This window comes from Aplidium turbinatum, chromosome 14 (genome assembly GCF_918807975.1).
Source record: "Aplidium turbinatum chromosome 14, kaAplTurb1.1, whole genome shotgun sequence".
Lineage (NCBI taxonomy): Eukaryota > Metazoa > Chordata > Ascidiacea > Aplousobranchia > Polyclinidae > Aplidium > Aplidium turbinatum.
Window position 1 is genome coordinate 7562561 of NC_137485.1, and position 13464 is coordinate 7576024.

A 13464-nucleotide genomic window follows, 5' to 3' on the forward strand; every position below is an offset into this window, starting at 1 on the left:
AAAAGGGTAAAAGTGTTGAATTGAAGCGATTCCTTCCCTGACTATCCAATTAGGATTACACACAACTGCAACTTAAACAACTTCGCAATGATAATGCTAGGCTTGTGATTAGTTTGAAAAACCCTGATGTTTCTTCAATATTCTTCATGCCAGTTATGCCTAATAATAAACAAACTCAACTGCAAAAGAATAATCGACGACACATGTTAAAACCAGTAAAGGTTTTAAATGATAATTTTCCAACTGCTAAATACCTTTCTAAAACATGACATCAGTTCGACGAGCTCAACTACCTATACGACATTGTTCCACAAGGTAGTGTTTGCAATGCATACATCACTGTGTGGTACGTTGACACTGGAACTAGTTGACAAAAGGCTGCTTTTATTATGTCAACGTCTTTCCTAACAAAAAAAAAGTCCACAGACCAACGCAAAGGCGGCCAGTGACTGGCTTTCAATACAAATTAGATGAAGAATTTCGAAAGTGTTGTGCTGCAACAGCGGGCTGGAATAGCAGAAGAAAATCTTGGAATTGACAAGAGAGTTTGGACAAGAAAAAAAAAACGAAACCGAAACGAGTAAATGTTCAGAATAAATATAAATAAATAACAATTGTAAATTCTGCAAATCCAAAAAAGATAATATCACTCACTTACTTTTAGAATGTCCAAACACTATACACCTCTGGAAAAAAATAAAACAATTACATCAAAACTTAACAAACTCCCGAATCCAAATCTCGCGAGAAATATTATTATTCAACCATCTCTCCAAAATTACCAATGACGGCCTAACACTGTTATTTATGTTAACAAATGCAAAAGAAGAACTAATTAAAAGAAAACAACTCCTTGACTTCAAAAACATCTATAATTGGAATAATGAAAATCTTATTAGAAAAATTTTAACAATAATCAAAGTCAAAATCCAAAACAATATTGAACTAAACAATTACTCAACCATAACAATTAACAATCCCTCATTCTTAAATTAAATCTAATAAAACCCTTCTTTTGCATTTCATATATGTGAAAATTACAATTCGCAACTTATATTACAAATCACTAACATCTCTTAATATTTTATAGTTACTCGAAACGAAATACTTCTCTCACTTCAGAGGTTTGTATTTCAACAACCGTGAGTATGCGCTCTTTCCTTTGAATAAAAGTCGAACCCTCCCTGTCGAAATTAAGGCATCAAAGGAAAGATAAGCAACATTACTTTTCAACTAATTTATTGTAAATGTACTTTCGTATATGCGGACACAGAAGGTGTAAATGAAAAGCATCAACCCTTCAATTTATACTTATCTGTGAATGCAACTTTATGACTGCATTTTTAACTTTGTAAACTGTAAACAAAAATACATCAAATGAAACCTTACGCTTAGTACGCGATGACGAACCAGGCAAAATCTAAATTCAAAAATGCAATTACATTGCAATAAAACACAAAAATAAAATAAATCAGCCTGAATGCTGGACAAGTATATTATGATACTCGCCCAGCAACATCTGAGCGTAAAAAAAAAAAAAAAAAAAAAAAAAAAAACGGTGTCTATCGCTGTCAATTCTTGCTACAAATCGGCTGCCGAGAAACAAAAAACTTGACTGTAAACTCAAAGAATTAATCATACGATTATGATTGATTCTTGAGTGAAAGTGACTTTGCGAAATTTTTCTGGTACCGGTATTTTTAAATGCACACCAGTTAATAAATATAACCACTTTTTCCTGTCATACAGGTGTTAACAATTCTATTGTCTTTACATATCAACAAATAGCCATAATTTCTCAAAAACAGGCTCAGTAATGAAGTAAAGCTATTCCTCATACTGTGACTCTCCTGGGCTAGACTGGCAATGGCAATTACATCACTGTATTTTGGCTTCGGTCTTTATGCCTCTGCCCATCAAAGCAAACAAAACCGTTCAAACTTATATCCTGGTTTTCTCGTCAAACAATCTGTAACAATCTCTCAGTGTACGATAAAACTCAGTAGACAATTGGCACACCCGTCGGTGATATTATTAGCATCAAGTTTACAAATCTAATATTAGCACTTTTCAGAGTTAAAGTTAAAATCGGCTACGGCCCACTCGTAAGATATCATGAAAAATAGTAACAAAAGCCCTTTTTCTTGCGGCACAGAACTATATACACGTAGAGTCTAAACGCGTCCAGAGATATTAACAAAACATTTGGAGTAATTCAAGTTATATTTAGCACTCTGGGCGGGGTTAAAAGCGACGTTTAACATCGCATGTTCAATACAGTTCTGTTCATGAAAACACAATAAAAAATATCGTTTTTACATCATATCAACGTCAATAGACATTTAAACCACGGGGAAAAACTACTTGGCTAGTTCGATGAAAATCATATCACAACAAGCCATGGAAAACAAAAAACCACAATGCAACGTTTGAATACGTTAAAAACATTGAAAAACGTGTAATGATACAAAAGATATCAGTTCAAACCATCCAAGCTAAGGTATGGCTTACAAAATGAACAAACCCGAGCCAGTTTCTACATTATGACTTTTCAAGTCCGTACAAGCACGTCATGTATGACGTAGCAGGGTTTATTCAAACAAGGCGCGCGGTCACATAATGTATTGGATATCATTTATTCTCGACTCTAATTAACAGTTATGCTTTGGAAAAACATAACTCGAGAAAGAGATGTGTAGTAGGAAAAGTGCGTTTTCCAAAATATCACATCGATCGTAAGACATTGCCGCAGGTTGGCACCAGCACGTTTACAGAACTTTGCTTTCCAAAAAATCCATGACCCACTATGTTTATCTTTTTTGAACTGCTGAAAAACATCGTTCAGAAAAGATGGCAAAAAGAAACCTCAAGATGAAATCAGAATGCTGTGGCCCACTGACATTACCCATTCTATGTGATTGGTCGGCCAGAAAGGCTTTAATTGCTTTGTCCAGTGCAAGAATACCAAGCATGCTCTTTGGCATCTCCTGAGCAGAAACCCAAACCCAGCTGACAAAATGATTTTGCTTGAATGAACTTTGCACCTCAATATAATGAGACAAGAGAATGAACAAAAAACAAACCAAACGATAAGTGAACAACTCAGAGATGGCACACAAGGCTATATTAGAAGTACATTGATGAGATGGAAATAAGACTGGCATGAATACGTTTGCTCGGCAGTTGATAAACAGAACCTCACAACGATAATGCAAGTTAAAGTAAGATTTGTCGGAAGTATTGTTGCAAGGTCTGCCAAACACAGACGATATGCAAGCCTATAACATATCACAACTCAGCTAATCATGATAACACATACGGGTAACGCGACATAATAAAACAAAAGTTTTTTTTAAGTTTTATCATTGGCATTAAAACTGAAAACAAATTGCTGTCTTCCTGACAGCTTTTAATGTGAATGACTTACAATGAAAACACGCGAGTGGCCATTCAATCATGACAGGAGCAAAAGTAATTGCGTGAATTAAAATTGGTTTTATGACTTGGCCATAAAATCTTGAATGATTTAGACGTGTCGAAATATAAAACTATCCACGTCGTTCGTTCAAATTCCAATCTGGTTGCTTTGCGAAACAAAACATTTTTCTGCTAAGACGGCAAAATCCGTCATTTTTACATTGACAATGTGAAAATGGCGGACTTTTCTGTCTGGGAGAGCAGTGGTGGAGAAACCAACCAAGCAAATAACGCCAAAACTGTCTTTTTCACGTCAATTTCAGTTCGTTTTGAGCACTTGAGTTGGCATTCCAATTCAAACTTTCCAACTCAGAAAAATGAGTTTAAATCTACATTTTTACACTTGTTTTCTGCAGCCAAATGGACACTGGACAGTCACTTTTATCTTATAAATCACGTCTCGTTCAACGGGTCTGCTACTATTCGGTGAGTCCGATTCGGTGAGTCCGATTCGGTGAGTCTGATTCGGTGAGTTCCTAACCTCTAACCCCTAACCCTAACCCCAAACCCCTAACCCTAAAACGGCAATGATAATTAGGCTTAGGTACCCGATAATTTAAAAAAAAATTGAAAAAATCCCCCGTTAAGAGATCGGACTCACCGAATCGGACTCACCGAAACGGGCCATTCCGCGTTCAACATAGCAACTCATCAGCTAAATAGTTTAGCAAACATTTAAAACGATTTCCCAAATGTAACTGTTGAATCAAAATGCCACACTCTTCAAAACAAAGATTCTGACTAGGTGCTACATTAATATTTCAAGGGTCATAGAATGGCCACGAACGTATGACTAAAGTTCGGGTAAATTTAAGTGCGCGAACAAACAAATAAGTTGCGATGGTTTTGTGACGTCACAAGGCAAATATCTGCAATTGCTGTATGTCATTGACAAACACGACATGTGACCGGCATCAGAATTGTGATGGCTTCGGGTAACCACGCTGGACTGAAGAAACGCTTTCTTTCGTTGCCAAAACAAAGCAGAAAATAGCTAACAAAATCCGTCCTTTTTACATTGATTCAACGTCTGCAGACGTAACCGCATGTAACAATACAAATAGTGCACAACTGAACATTTAGGGTCGTGCTTCTACCAGCGCAGTTTCAGAAAATTGATTGTAAAATGACAACGCGTAGTTGATCCTATAGGTTTGTGACAACAGCAAATAAACAGGTTATATTAAGAAAGACCTTTCTTGCAATTCATGGTAAAATTGGAACAAAAACTCTGTTTATAATCACAAAATCAAACAAAAACAATTTACGATATAACTCAACCAATTCTTACTTGATATAGAATAGGATAGGTATCAGATAAATCCGGTCATAAAAACCACTCAAATCAACCGTTTGTTACATTGATTCAACGTCTGGAGGCGTTCAAATCCATGTAAAAAACTACTCTGAATGATTACGCTCCTCAGTCGTTTTGCAAAAATAAAACTTACAAAACAAACAAACAAATATCAAGAGCTTCTTCATATGCTAATCAATAACTTTACACTATTCTCTATTTACCCATGACACTTGAAATACACATAATCACAAAAAACTAAACTGGCTAAGTCATGCGCTATCTAAGGTTTCATGCTAGATGGCCTAGCATTCTAGCAATCATCAGCCGCAACACTTATTCAAAATTCAAATAGAATCTTTTTAACTATTGACAACCAAATATTGAATAATACAGTACGAATCAAATTACTGATATCTACAAATAGAACACGAGGCGAGACTGCCAGACGTTAACTATAGACACAAGTCATTATCAAAATGATAGCCACGACGACTGAGATTGCAAGTCCACCCTTTTGAAAAAATACATTTTTGAGCTCTGAGCTCCAAATATGACAATATTACCGTCTAAAATCATTCTCTTTTCATTGATCTTAAGTAGAGATGTACCGATACCAATATTTTGGCCGATACCGATCCCGATACCGATATCACTTTTTTAGGCCGATACCGATACTGATACCGATATTTTGGCCGATACTTTGGTGTTACAAAAAGAAGCAATTTTGGTATTTGCAAGGAATTATATCAAATGCTAAGTTTTACCTTACTTGCATAAAACTATTAAAAAAAGCTTTCAATTGGCATAATTCATTAAAGATTTAAGAATCCAATCTCAACCGCATTGTTGTGTCATAATAGTAGGTTTTAGTAATGAAAGGCCACCATAATTGAGGATTGGGGTATAAGGGAAGAAACATTACATCATAATTGGGGTTTCTGAAAAAAAAGTGTTTGCGCAAACTCTCCAAATAGGCTAATCATAATTGATAATAAGATGTAAAATGTAAACCAAGTGATTTGTGTAGTCGTACAAAAACTATTCGACAAGTAATGTGCAACTTAAGGGCTCTTGTCGTTTGGTTGAAAAACTTTTGCCAGGCCAAGACTACCCAGGTAGCAAAAACACACAATTCTGCATCGCTCTCACCCCGCCAAACACTCAAAAAACCCGTGCAACTCGGCTGCCCCTAGCAAGCCGGCTCCACCAGTCGGCGATTCAACTTCCACCCTTAGCCGCAACAAACTCACCAAGCCCAAACAATGTCGTGGCAGAATAAGTAGGCCCAAAAAGAAAACAATGGGACCACAAATCTTTTAGGCGGAGCAAGTCTTTTAGGCGCAGACAGTTAGGCGCCGGTCAAATAGGTGCGCACACTGTGGCATCTAGATATTTAGGTGCGGAGCACTGTGGCGCCCGTTCATTTAGGTGCTATTCCTAGTAAAGTCTGCAGATTGTATCAGCTTGGCAGGTAAGGCAATGCTTTTCACACAAAATGTTACCACAGAGTGCGCGCCTATCTGCCCGGCGCCTAACTGTCTGCACCTAAAAGACGTGGACCCAAGATAACAACCTCATTGCGAAGAAAGGAGCGTCCCCCCGGCCACCAGCACAAGGCTGAGCAGTGAGCACTCACCAGCACAGCGAGCTGCCGCGACCCGCCAACCACAACGGTGCAGCTTCCACACTAGCCATTTCAATTCTTGTCGATGTCAATTATTGCTACAAAACGGCTGCCGAGAAACATATAGTTGATTGGATGGTCTAAATGGCTAGCATGGAAGCTACACCGTTATGGCCAGCGAATCGCAACAGCCCGTCGCACCAGTGAGCGCCCAGCCCTGTGCCGACAGCGGGGAAGGACACTCCCCCCCACAATGAGGCCGCCATCCCAGGCGCAACAAGACCACTTATTGATTAGATCAGTGAAGATTCGCAGTCCCACCGACCCCACCCACTCCGCCACGACATTGTTCAAGCCTGGTGAGTCCACCACAACGAAAGGCGGAAACCAAACCATAAACTGACAGAACCAGCCCACCAAAACAACCAAGCCACACTGGTCCATCAAACGTGCAGCAACGCAAAAACGATGCAAAACTACACATCCCGCCACCTGGGTAGTCTTGGCCTGGTTTTATCCTCTGCTGAAAGTAAAAAAGAAACACAAATGATAAATATTGGAGAAATCGAGTCTCCTTCACAACTTAAGAATCAAACAACGCAAAACTGCTGAAGCAAAACGTTTTGTTTGAATGAAAGAATCACTGTAAGCAAACAATGCTTGAAGTCATGGGAGTGTGAGGTATCAAAAATTTGAACAGGTTGTTATTTTTCTACTTCAATGTGACGTTAGTTACTACTTTAAAAAATCTATTATATATCTTTGCTTCTGCAGAAAATCCGCAGCAAACGCCTTTTTTTTACATGTTTAGTATCGGCCACAGTATCGGCCAAATTTTGCCGATACCGATGCCGATACCGATACTCAAAAAATGGCCGATATCACCGATACCGATGCCGATACCGATATATCGGTACATCTCTAATCTTAAGTTACCAAACGTTGAAAAAATGCAAAATGGAATACTTTTGCGGCCTGAGTAGCATATGCTAACGATTTAGAATACAACCAACCTTGACATCGGATTAAAACAGAAAGCTTAAGAGAAATCACTGGTTTAACAATTTGAAAAATGAAGAGAGCACATGACAAATGACATTGCCAATGCAGAGCGAGGCAAAATTAAGAGACCAGCAATCCGATTTACCCACCTGCTGTTACCCTTTTGTTCAGCGCTACCAGATCCATTGTTGAAATTCGGCCAGACAAAATATCTATCTTGCTGGGGTCTGGGATTTGAGTGGCTTGATAATCCAATGGGATCTGTTTTGGGCTCAAACGGCTTTCTGTTGATGCTTTTCTTTTGTGTATTTTTACTAAAACCGCCACTGGAAGTTTCTACACCCTTCTGTTGGTGATGCACTACTTCATGGTTTAATGCTTCTTTTCCAACTTTTCTGATTTTCCAAGAATTTTTTTTGTGTTTCTGATCCTCACCGCAAAGCATTTCAAAATACAAGTTTTCAGATGTGGGCGGCTGATTCCTGTCTAATTGTTTTCTGTCTTTTGGAGTAACACGATATATACAGCCAGTTGTACTGGATGGATTGATGACGGCAAGTTGCGTATGATGACTGGTGATAGTTTCATGTACAAGTTCCTTCAACGGTGTAAACATGGACTTGTTTTTTAGTTGCTGAGGAGGAAAAGTGGGTAAAGAATATGTTCGACTTAACTGAGTGTTTTGACTTGCAGGAGTTGATTTGAATTTCATAAAGCACGTTCTCATGCTTAACCTGCGCCGGGCTTTGAATATTGAATTGCAAGTGGCGGCCACAGTGGGCTTACTAGCGCCACCCCACGGTGAAATCTCCATGCTACTGACGCATGTGGCTATCTGATAACAGAGGTTGCTTTTAGGTTAAACCTAGAGTTTTGAAACAGCAGAAAATCAAACCTGAAAACGCAAATGAATAATTCAATACTTTTCTCTTTCAACATAGCCAGTCAACCTCAATGGCTGGACTGACAAACCGAAAAAGCGCACAAGACGCATAGACCTCTTAAGCCAGCAAATTAGTCCCTTTATACGTCTGCGGACGTAAGATGTAAATAAGTAGTTGCTCGAACTCTTTCACGGCAATGCGTTTGCTGATCTTGGCTGTCATGCTGTGTAGACACATATCAAAGACTTATTTTTGCTATCGACTGTCAGAAGCAAACTGCTTCCCACAACACTTAAAAACACACAAGCGCCTAGCCCGAGCCAGTCAATCTCTGGTGATACGAAAGTGGCGAAGTTGAAACGGCCTCCTGTTACAATTTTTGTTTCACCAAACAGGTTACTTCAAAAAATTCAGGACACCAACTGCAATCCAAAATTAAGGAAAAGCTCTTGCAGTGCCAACCGAGTAACACTTCCACGGACAAATGAATTGGAATATCTAACAGTTGCGTGGATTTGTCGTTAGTTGGAATATGTCAGTTTTTAAACAATTATTGTAAACCTACTTACATGAACGCCCCAAGCATAATTACTTTAAAGGATGACATTACCATCCAATTTTGGTAAATTCTGATTGACGTTAATTACATCACACAAACAATTCTAAAGTAAAGTAGGAAATTTTGCCTTCAGCAACGACAAAAGATGTGACTCAGAACTTACTTGCGCCAGGCTACCATTCACTGCACTAGAAACTAATTCAAGTAACTCGTTCATTGAGACACAACACGCAGCTAGTGGCTCATTTGGCGAGCTAGCAACAAACTGTCATTGATACAGTATAAAGTTTGACTAGTTCAAACTTATAATACTTTGAGAAAACCTTAATAGAACCAGACTAGGTTTTCATATTCTTAACGTCACAGGTGTATGCGACACAATTAATCAATATGTAGACAGCCCACGCACACAACGGTCATGTAGAATGTAGATCACATACGGTCACTATTTTAGCGTGGTAGCTGTTCCTGTGTGAAGTTTTCTATTGATACAACTTCCAAATGTGCTGCTTACAGACATATGCTTAGCTGAAATCTAAGTCGGTTTGTTTAAATGAAACCCGCAAAAATTAGTTGAAACACAATGAAAGCTTTCCCAATCAAAAGTAACTGACATGAATAAACATAAACATTGTGACGAAGTCATAGTAAGGAGCAAAACAGTTGGAACGCCTGGCTTAATCTAACCAAAAAATATAGAGCCTAAAATGTATCTGAATTTTATTAATTGGCCTTAGATTTATAGTAAGAAATTCTACGCTCTATCATTACCTCAGTAAAACTGTCTAGGGCCACTGTAGCAAACAACACCATCTAGTTGATCAATCAAACCAAAGCTCAAAAATACTCCTTCTAGCACACAAAACAACGACGCAGGCATGTCTTGCTTCAACTTCATGAACCGCTGACTGACTGGATTGGTTTTTAGAGAATGCATCGATCTATGTTTAGTCATTTTTTCACATTGACTTCACGTTTTAAAGAAGATGGAACCATGTAAAAAGGACTGATTTAATAGCTGAGGCTAAACTTAAGGCAAAGTACCATCCAAAAAGCAACTATTGCGATACCAAAGAAATGATATAATGCAGTTTTGATTTCGCACTACAAACAATGAAAAGGGTTTAGCGGTATTCTTCAAAGAGTTATGAAAGCATATTAGTGTATACCTCATGCGCATTTCATGAAGCACAGTGTGAAGATCGGATATATCGCTGATGTAATAGGAACTCTCTTTCGACTACTACCGGAAGTTATTACGACAACAATTTCTCTTCACAAGAAAAGCAGAAGTTATTGCGTGCAATGACGTTGGTTTTATTTGAAAATCACGGACAGTCATGTCCACTATTTAAAGAGTTTTGGAATGAAATTTGGGTTGTAGTCAAAAAAGCAATCCATTGCCAAGTGCATTTTTGTCCTAAATTGCGTCGCAAAAGCCTTGGTATCGTTTCTATATTGCATAACTGCAAGCAAGACACGGTGCAGTTTAATCTGCAACAAGTGATTCCAATACCAAACAATTCAATCTTAAGGGTCTGGTATCGCTTGTATAATCGTGTATGCTCCAATTTTTTTCAAATTGCCGATGTGGAGATGATTGTATTCCAATTTCCAATTGTATAACGTAAATATTAATGCTTTACCACCAGAAAAAACTAACCAGTCACCTCAAAAGTCATTTTTGTACTTAAACCGGGTAAAAAAATAGTTGAAAACAAATGAACAATTAAAAAGATGGGTAATGGAAGCATAGACGTGATGTAATGCTGTTATACAGAGACAGCGAACAACTTCAGTCGCATAGGCTACATTACTACCCCATTGTGTGAGTTTGTGAAGTGGATCTATATTACAGCACATTCCTGGTGGCTTAAGTGGTTCAAGTGCACTGCACAGTGCACAAATGCCAATGATAACTCATGGCGAAGTCTAGTCCGTTGCCGAGCCAAACCCGACACAATTCCGAGCAACACAAAATATTTCAGTACTGAAGACAACATTGATTTTACGATTTGAAATGAACATTTTCGTAAGCACTGCACTTCACATGTCGGCCTCACCTCTCTACTTCTATGACTAGATCGCGTCCAGAGCTTTTAACGAGTTGAATCGCTTGATTCCGCATTCCACTTAAAAGAACATTATTGATGCTGTAAATGACGTCACCGACAAATAGACCACCACGCTCCGCTTTCCCTCTTTTCTCCATCTAGAAAATATCAGTACCGGTACAGTAAAAGAAAACTCGTTGTTGAAAATCGTGTAAGTTGTTTTATTTATATGTGTTAAAAAAGATATCAGCTGTAAGTGCTCTTTAAAATATAAAACGATAATAACACTGTAGTTTAAGACAGAGTAGTTTTCGAGACATTTGATGAACATGAATTTAGTATCTACATTTTGGGATCTTTACTTTTTTATTAGATGGACCAGACGTTCCAAGCATTTTGCTCCCAAGTATATATGTTTTTGTATAGCCTAAATAACCACTTAGTCTTGTTGACATAATACGTCTTCTTTATACGTATTGCTTTCACATCTTGAGGTCATCAAAATCACATTCTATCTATTTGCCTATTCCAGTGGTTCTCAACCTTTTTCAGCAAGGAAACCAAATTTAAAACTTAATTTTGTAAAGGACCGCAACAAAAGAAATGCAATTGTAAAACTTGATTTTGGATTTGACTTTTAATAAGTTTCCCAAACTGAGGAATAATATTGAAAGATGCAATAGGCAAAAGCTGGTTAAAGTGATGATTCGTCAATAGGTTGGGATATTTGGATTTAATTCCAACCATTTTGCTGACAAGTGCTTCCCACAGGTAAGTTGCATTGAGCTAAATACAAAAGCACTTTTCAGTGCATTGGCTATCAAGTTAGGATACTTTTCCTTTGGGACTCGACTCCAAAAGTGAAGTAGATGATCGCATTTGAATACTTGTATCAGCTTCACATCTGACTGCAAATCTAGCAGCAGTTGAAAATCATTGGGGGCAGTGGATGTGTCTTTTGTCATAGGTGTTGCAAACATTTTAATTAGGGGCAATAAAAATTGATGCCATTGATGCGACTTCCATATTCATCAATCATGTCACGAGAAGCCTAGTGTACTTTTAAATGATCTTTCGAATTGAGTTGGTGTTCTGGCTTAACCATGACATAGCTTAACAACGATATTAGCTTGGTATAAAATGCAGTGGTGCGGTGGTGCCACATCACAGGGGTAAGATTATCTCCTTCATACCATCTATGAATGAGTCCATGAAGACTTTGATTTTTCCCTATGATGAAAGGACACTGATGTAATGCAGTTGAACACAGCTTTGACAGGTCCAAATGTGCTTCTAGAAACTTTAAACGAAATTCACGAAACATATATATATCCTTTTTGTTGTACTGTGAACGGAACGCAAAGTGAGAAATTGCTCGCAAATGTTAGTCTGGTGTAACTCCCCCAATACACACAGGTAATTGTTCTGTACCCATAGTGTGGAGAAACATTACTATAAAAAAATTTATTTGCTAGCACGTAAGTTATGTGACAACCATGTATTCTTGCCATTTGAGCGGTTTTTTCAGCACAAATAATATTTTTTTACTGTATTAATAAAGGCCAAATCACAGTTGAAAATCGCTGGTCTATACGATTTAACATCTCTGGTTCCTCGTATTGAGAGGGAAGAGGCAATAAAATCCGAATCAGTCATGCAGCAAGAACGATGGCAACAGATGGATTAAAATAACAGCAAAGTGAGTTCTAAGAGATTTGAAAAGAACTTGAGAAAGACCAAAGAGATGATAAAGGATGATGCAGACAAAAGATCAGTATTGCCTGGATGATAACAATAAAAGAAAAGTAGAAACATGTATAAAAGTCATCAGTTAGCAGCAGCAAGAGAAAATCATGAAAAAAATGTGACAATACTCCTTAAAAAGTTACCATAACTCAGATTAAAAACCTTGTAAGACCATAGCATATCCTTGCTATATAAACAAGAATCATCACTGTTTCCCTAATTAAAGGGTAACTTGGGCTTACCTTTGAAATAACCAAAGGCTTGTTACTCTCTTGGCCACCTTTGATAGAAAATCCCCATGGACGACCTCCTGATATTGTTATTTCTATTCGTTCTCTTCTGGCAGACATTATTATGCTATTTATACATTCAAGTTAAGACCACAACAGAAAGTAATCAAATATGCATTTAAACTTAGAGTTCATGAAATAATGACACTTATGCTAAATTAAATCTGTAATTCAAACATATTAAACAAAAGATTTTAAAATTTATGGGGATTGCAAAATAAATAAAAAGCTTTCTCAGTCTGAGAATAAGCATTTCCACAACCAATCAAATGCATCAGATAGTGATGATTAAACGTATTCATGTGTTTTCTATTTGATTCCTTAACTCGACTAGCCTAACCTCAGTAAGTCTACTAGTAGATAGGGATTGAGGAGACTTCACTGGTTTAGTCAAGTTCCATTTGTAAAGACAAGTTTCACTTCCATATAAGATTTTGAGGGGTACTGCAACTTGTCCACGTTTCAGTCTGCCCGTGGGAATGTTTTGACATATATCTAGTTCCAGAAAAGTTTAATTACTTCACCTGT

General features: G+C 37.7%; 1 protein-coding gene across 1 annotated transcript in view; it reads right to left on the reverse strand.

The window, feature by feature from the left end:
• Positions 1-12996, reverse strand: part of LOC145782856 (uncharacterized) — a 79602-nt gene extending 66606 nt beyond the window's left edge. Inside the window, exons 1-2 of the mRNA XM_082594621.1 lie at positions 12889-12996; positions 10910-11058 (exon numbers count right to left, since the gene is read on the reverse strand). Of these exons, the coding sequence (XP_082450747.1) occupies positions 10910-11058; positions 12889-12996 (257 nt within the window). The remainder of the gene's footprint in view (positions 1-10909; positions 11059-12888) is intronic.
• Between the last annotated feature and the right edge of the window lie 468 nt (positions 12997-13464).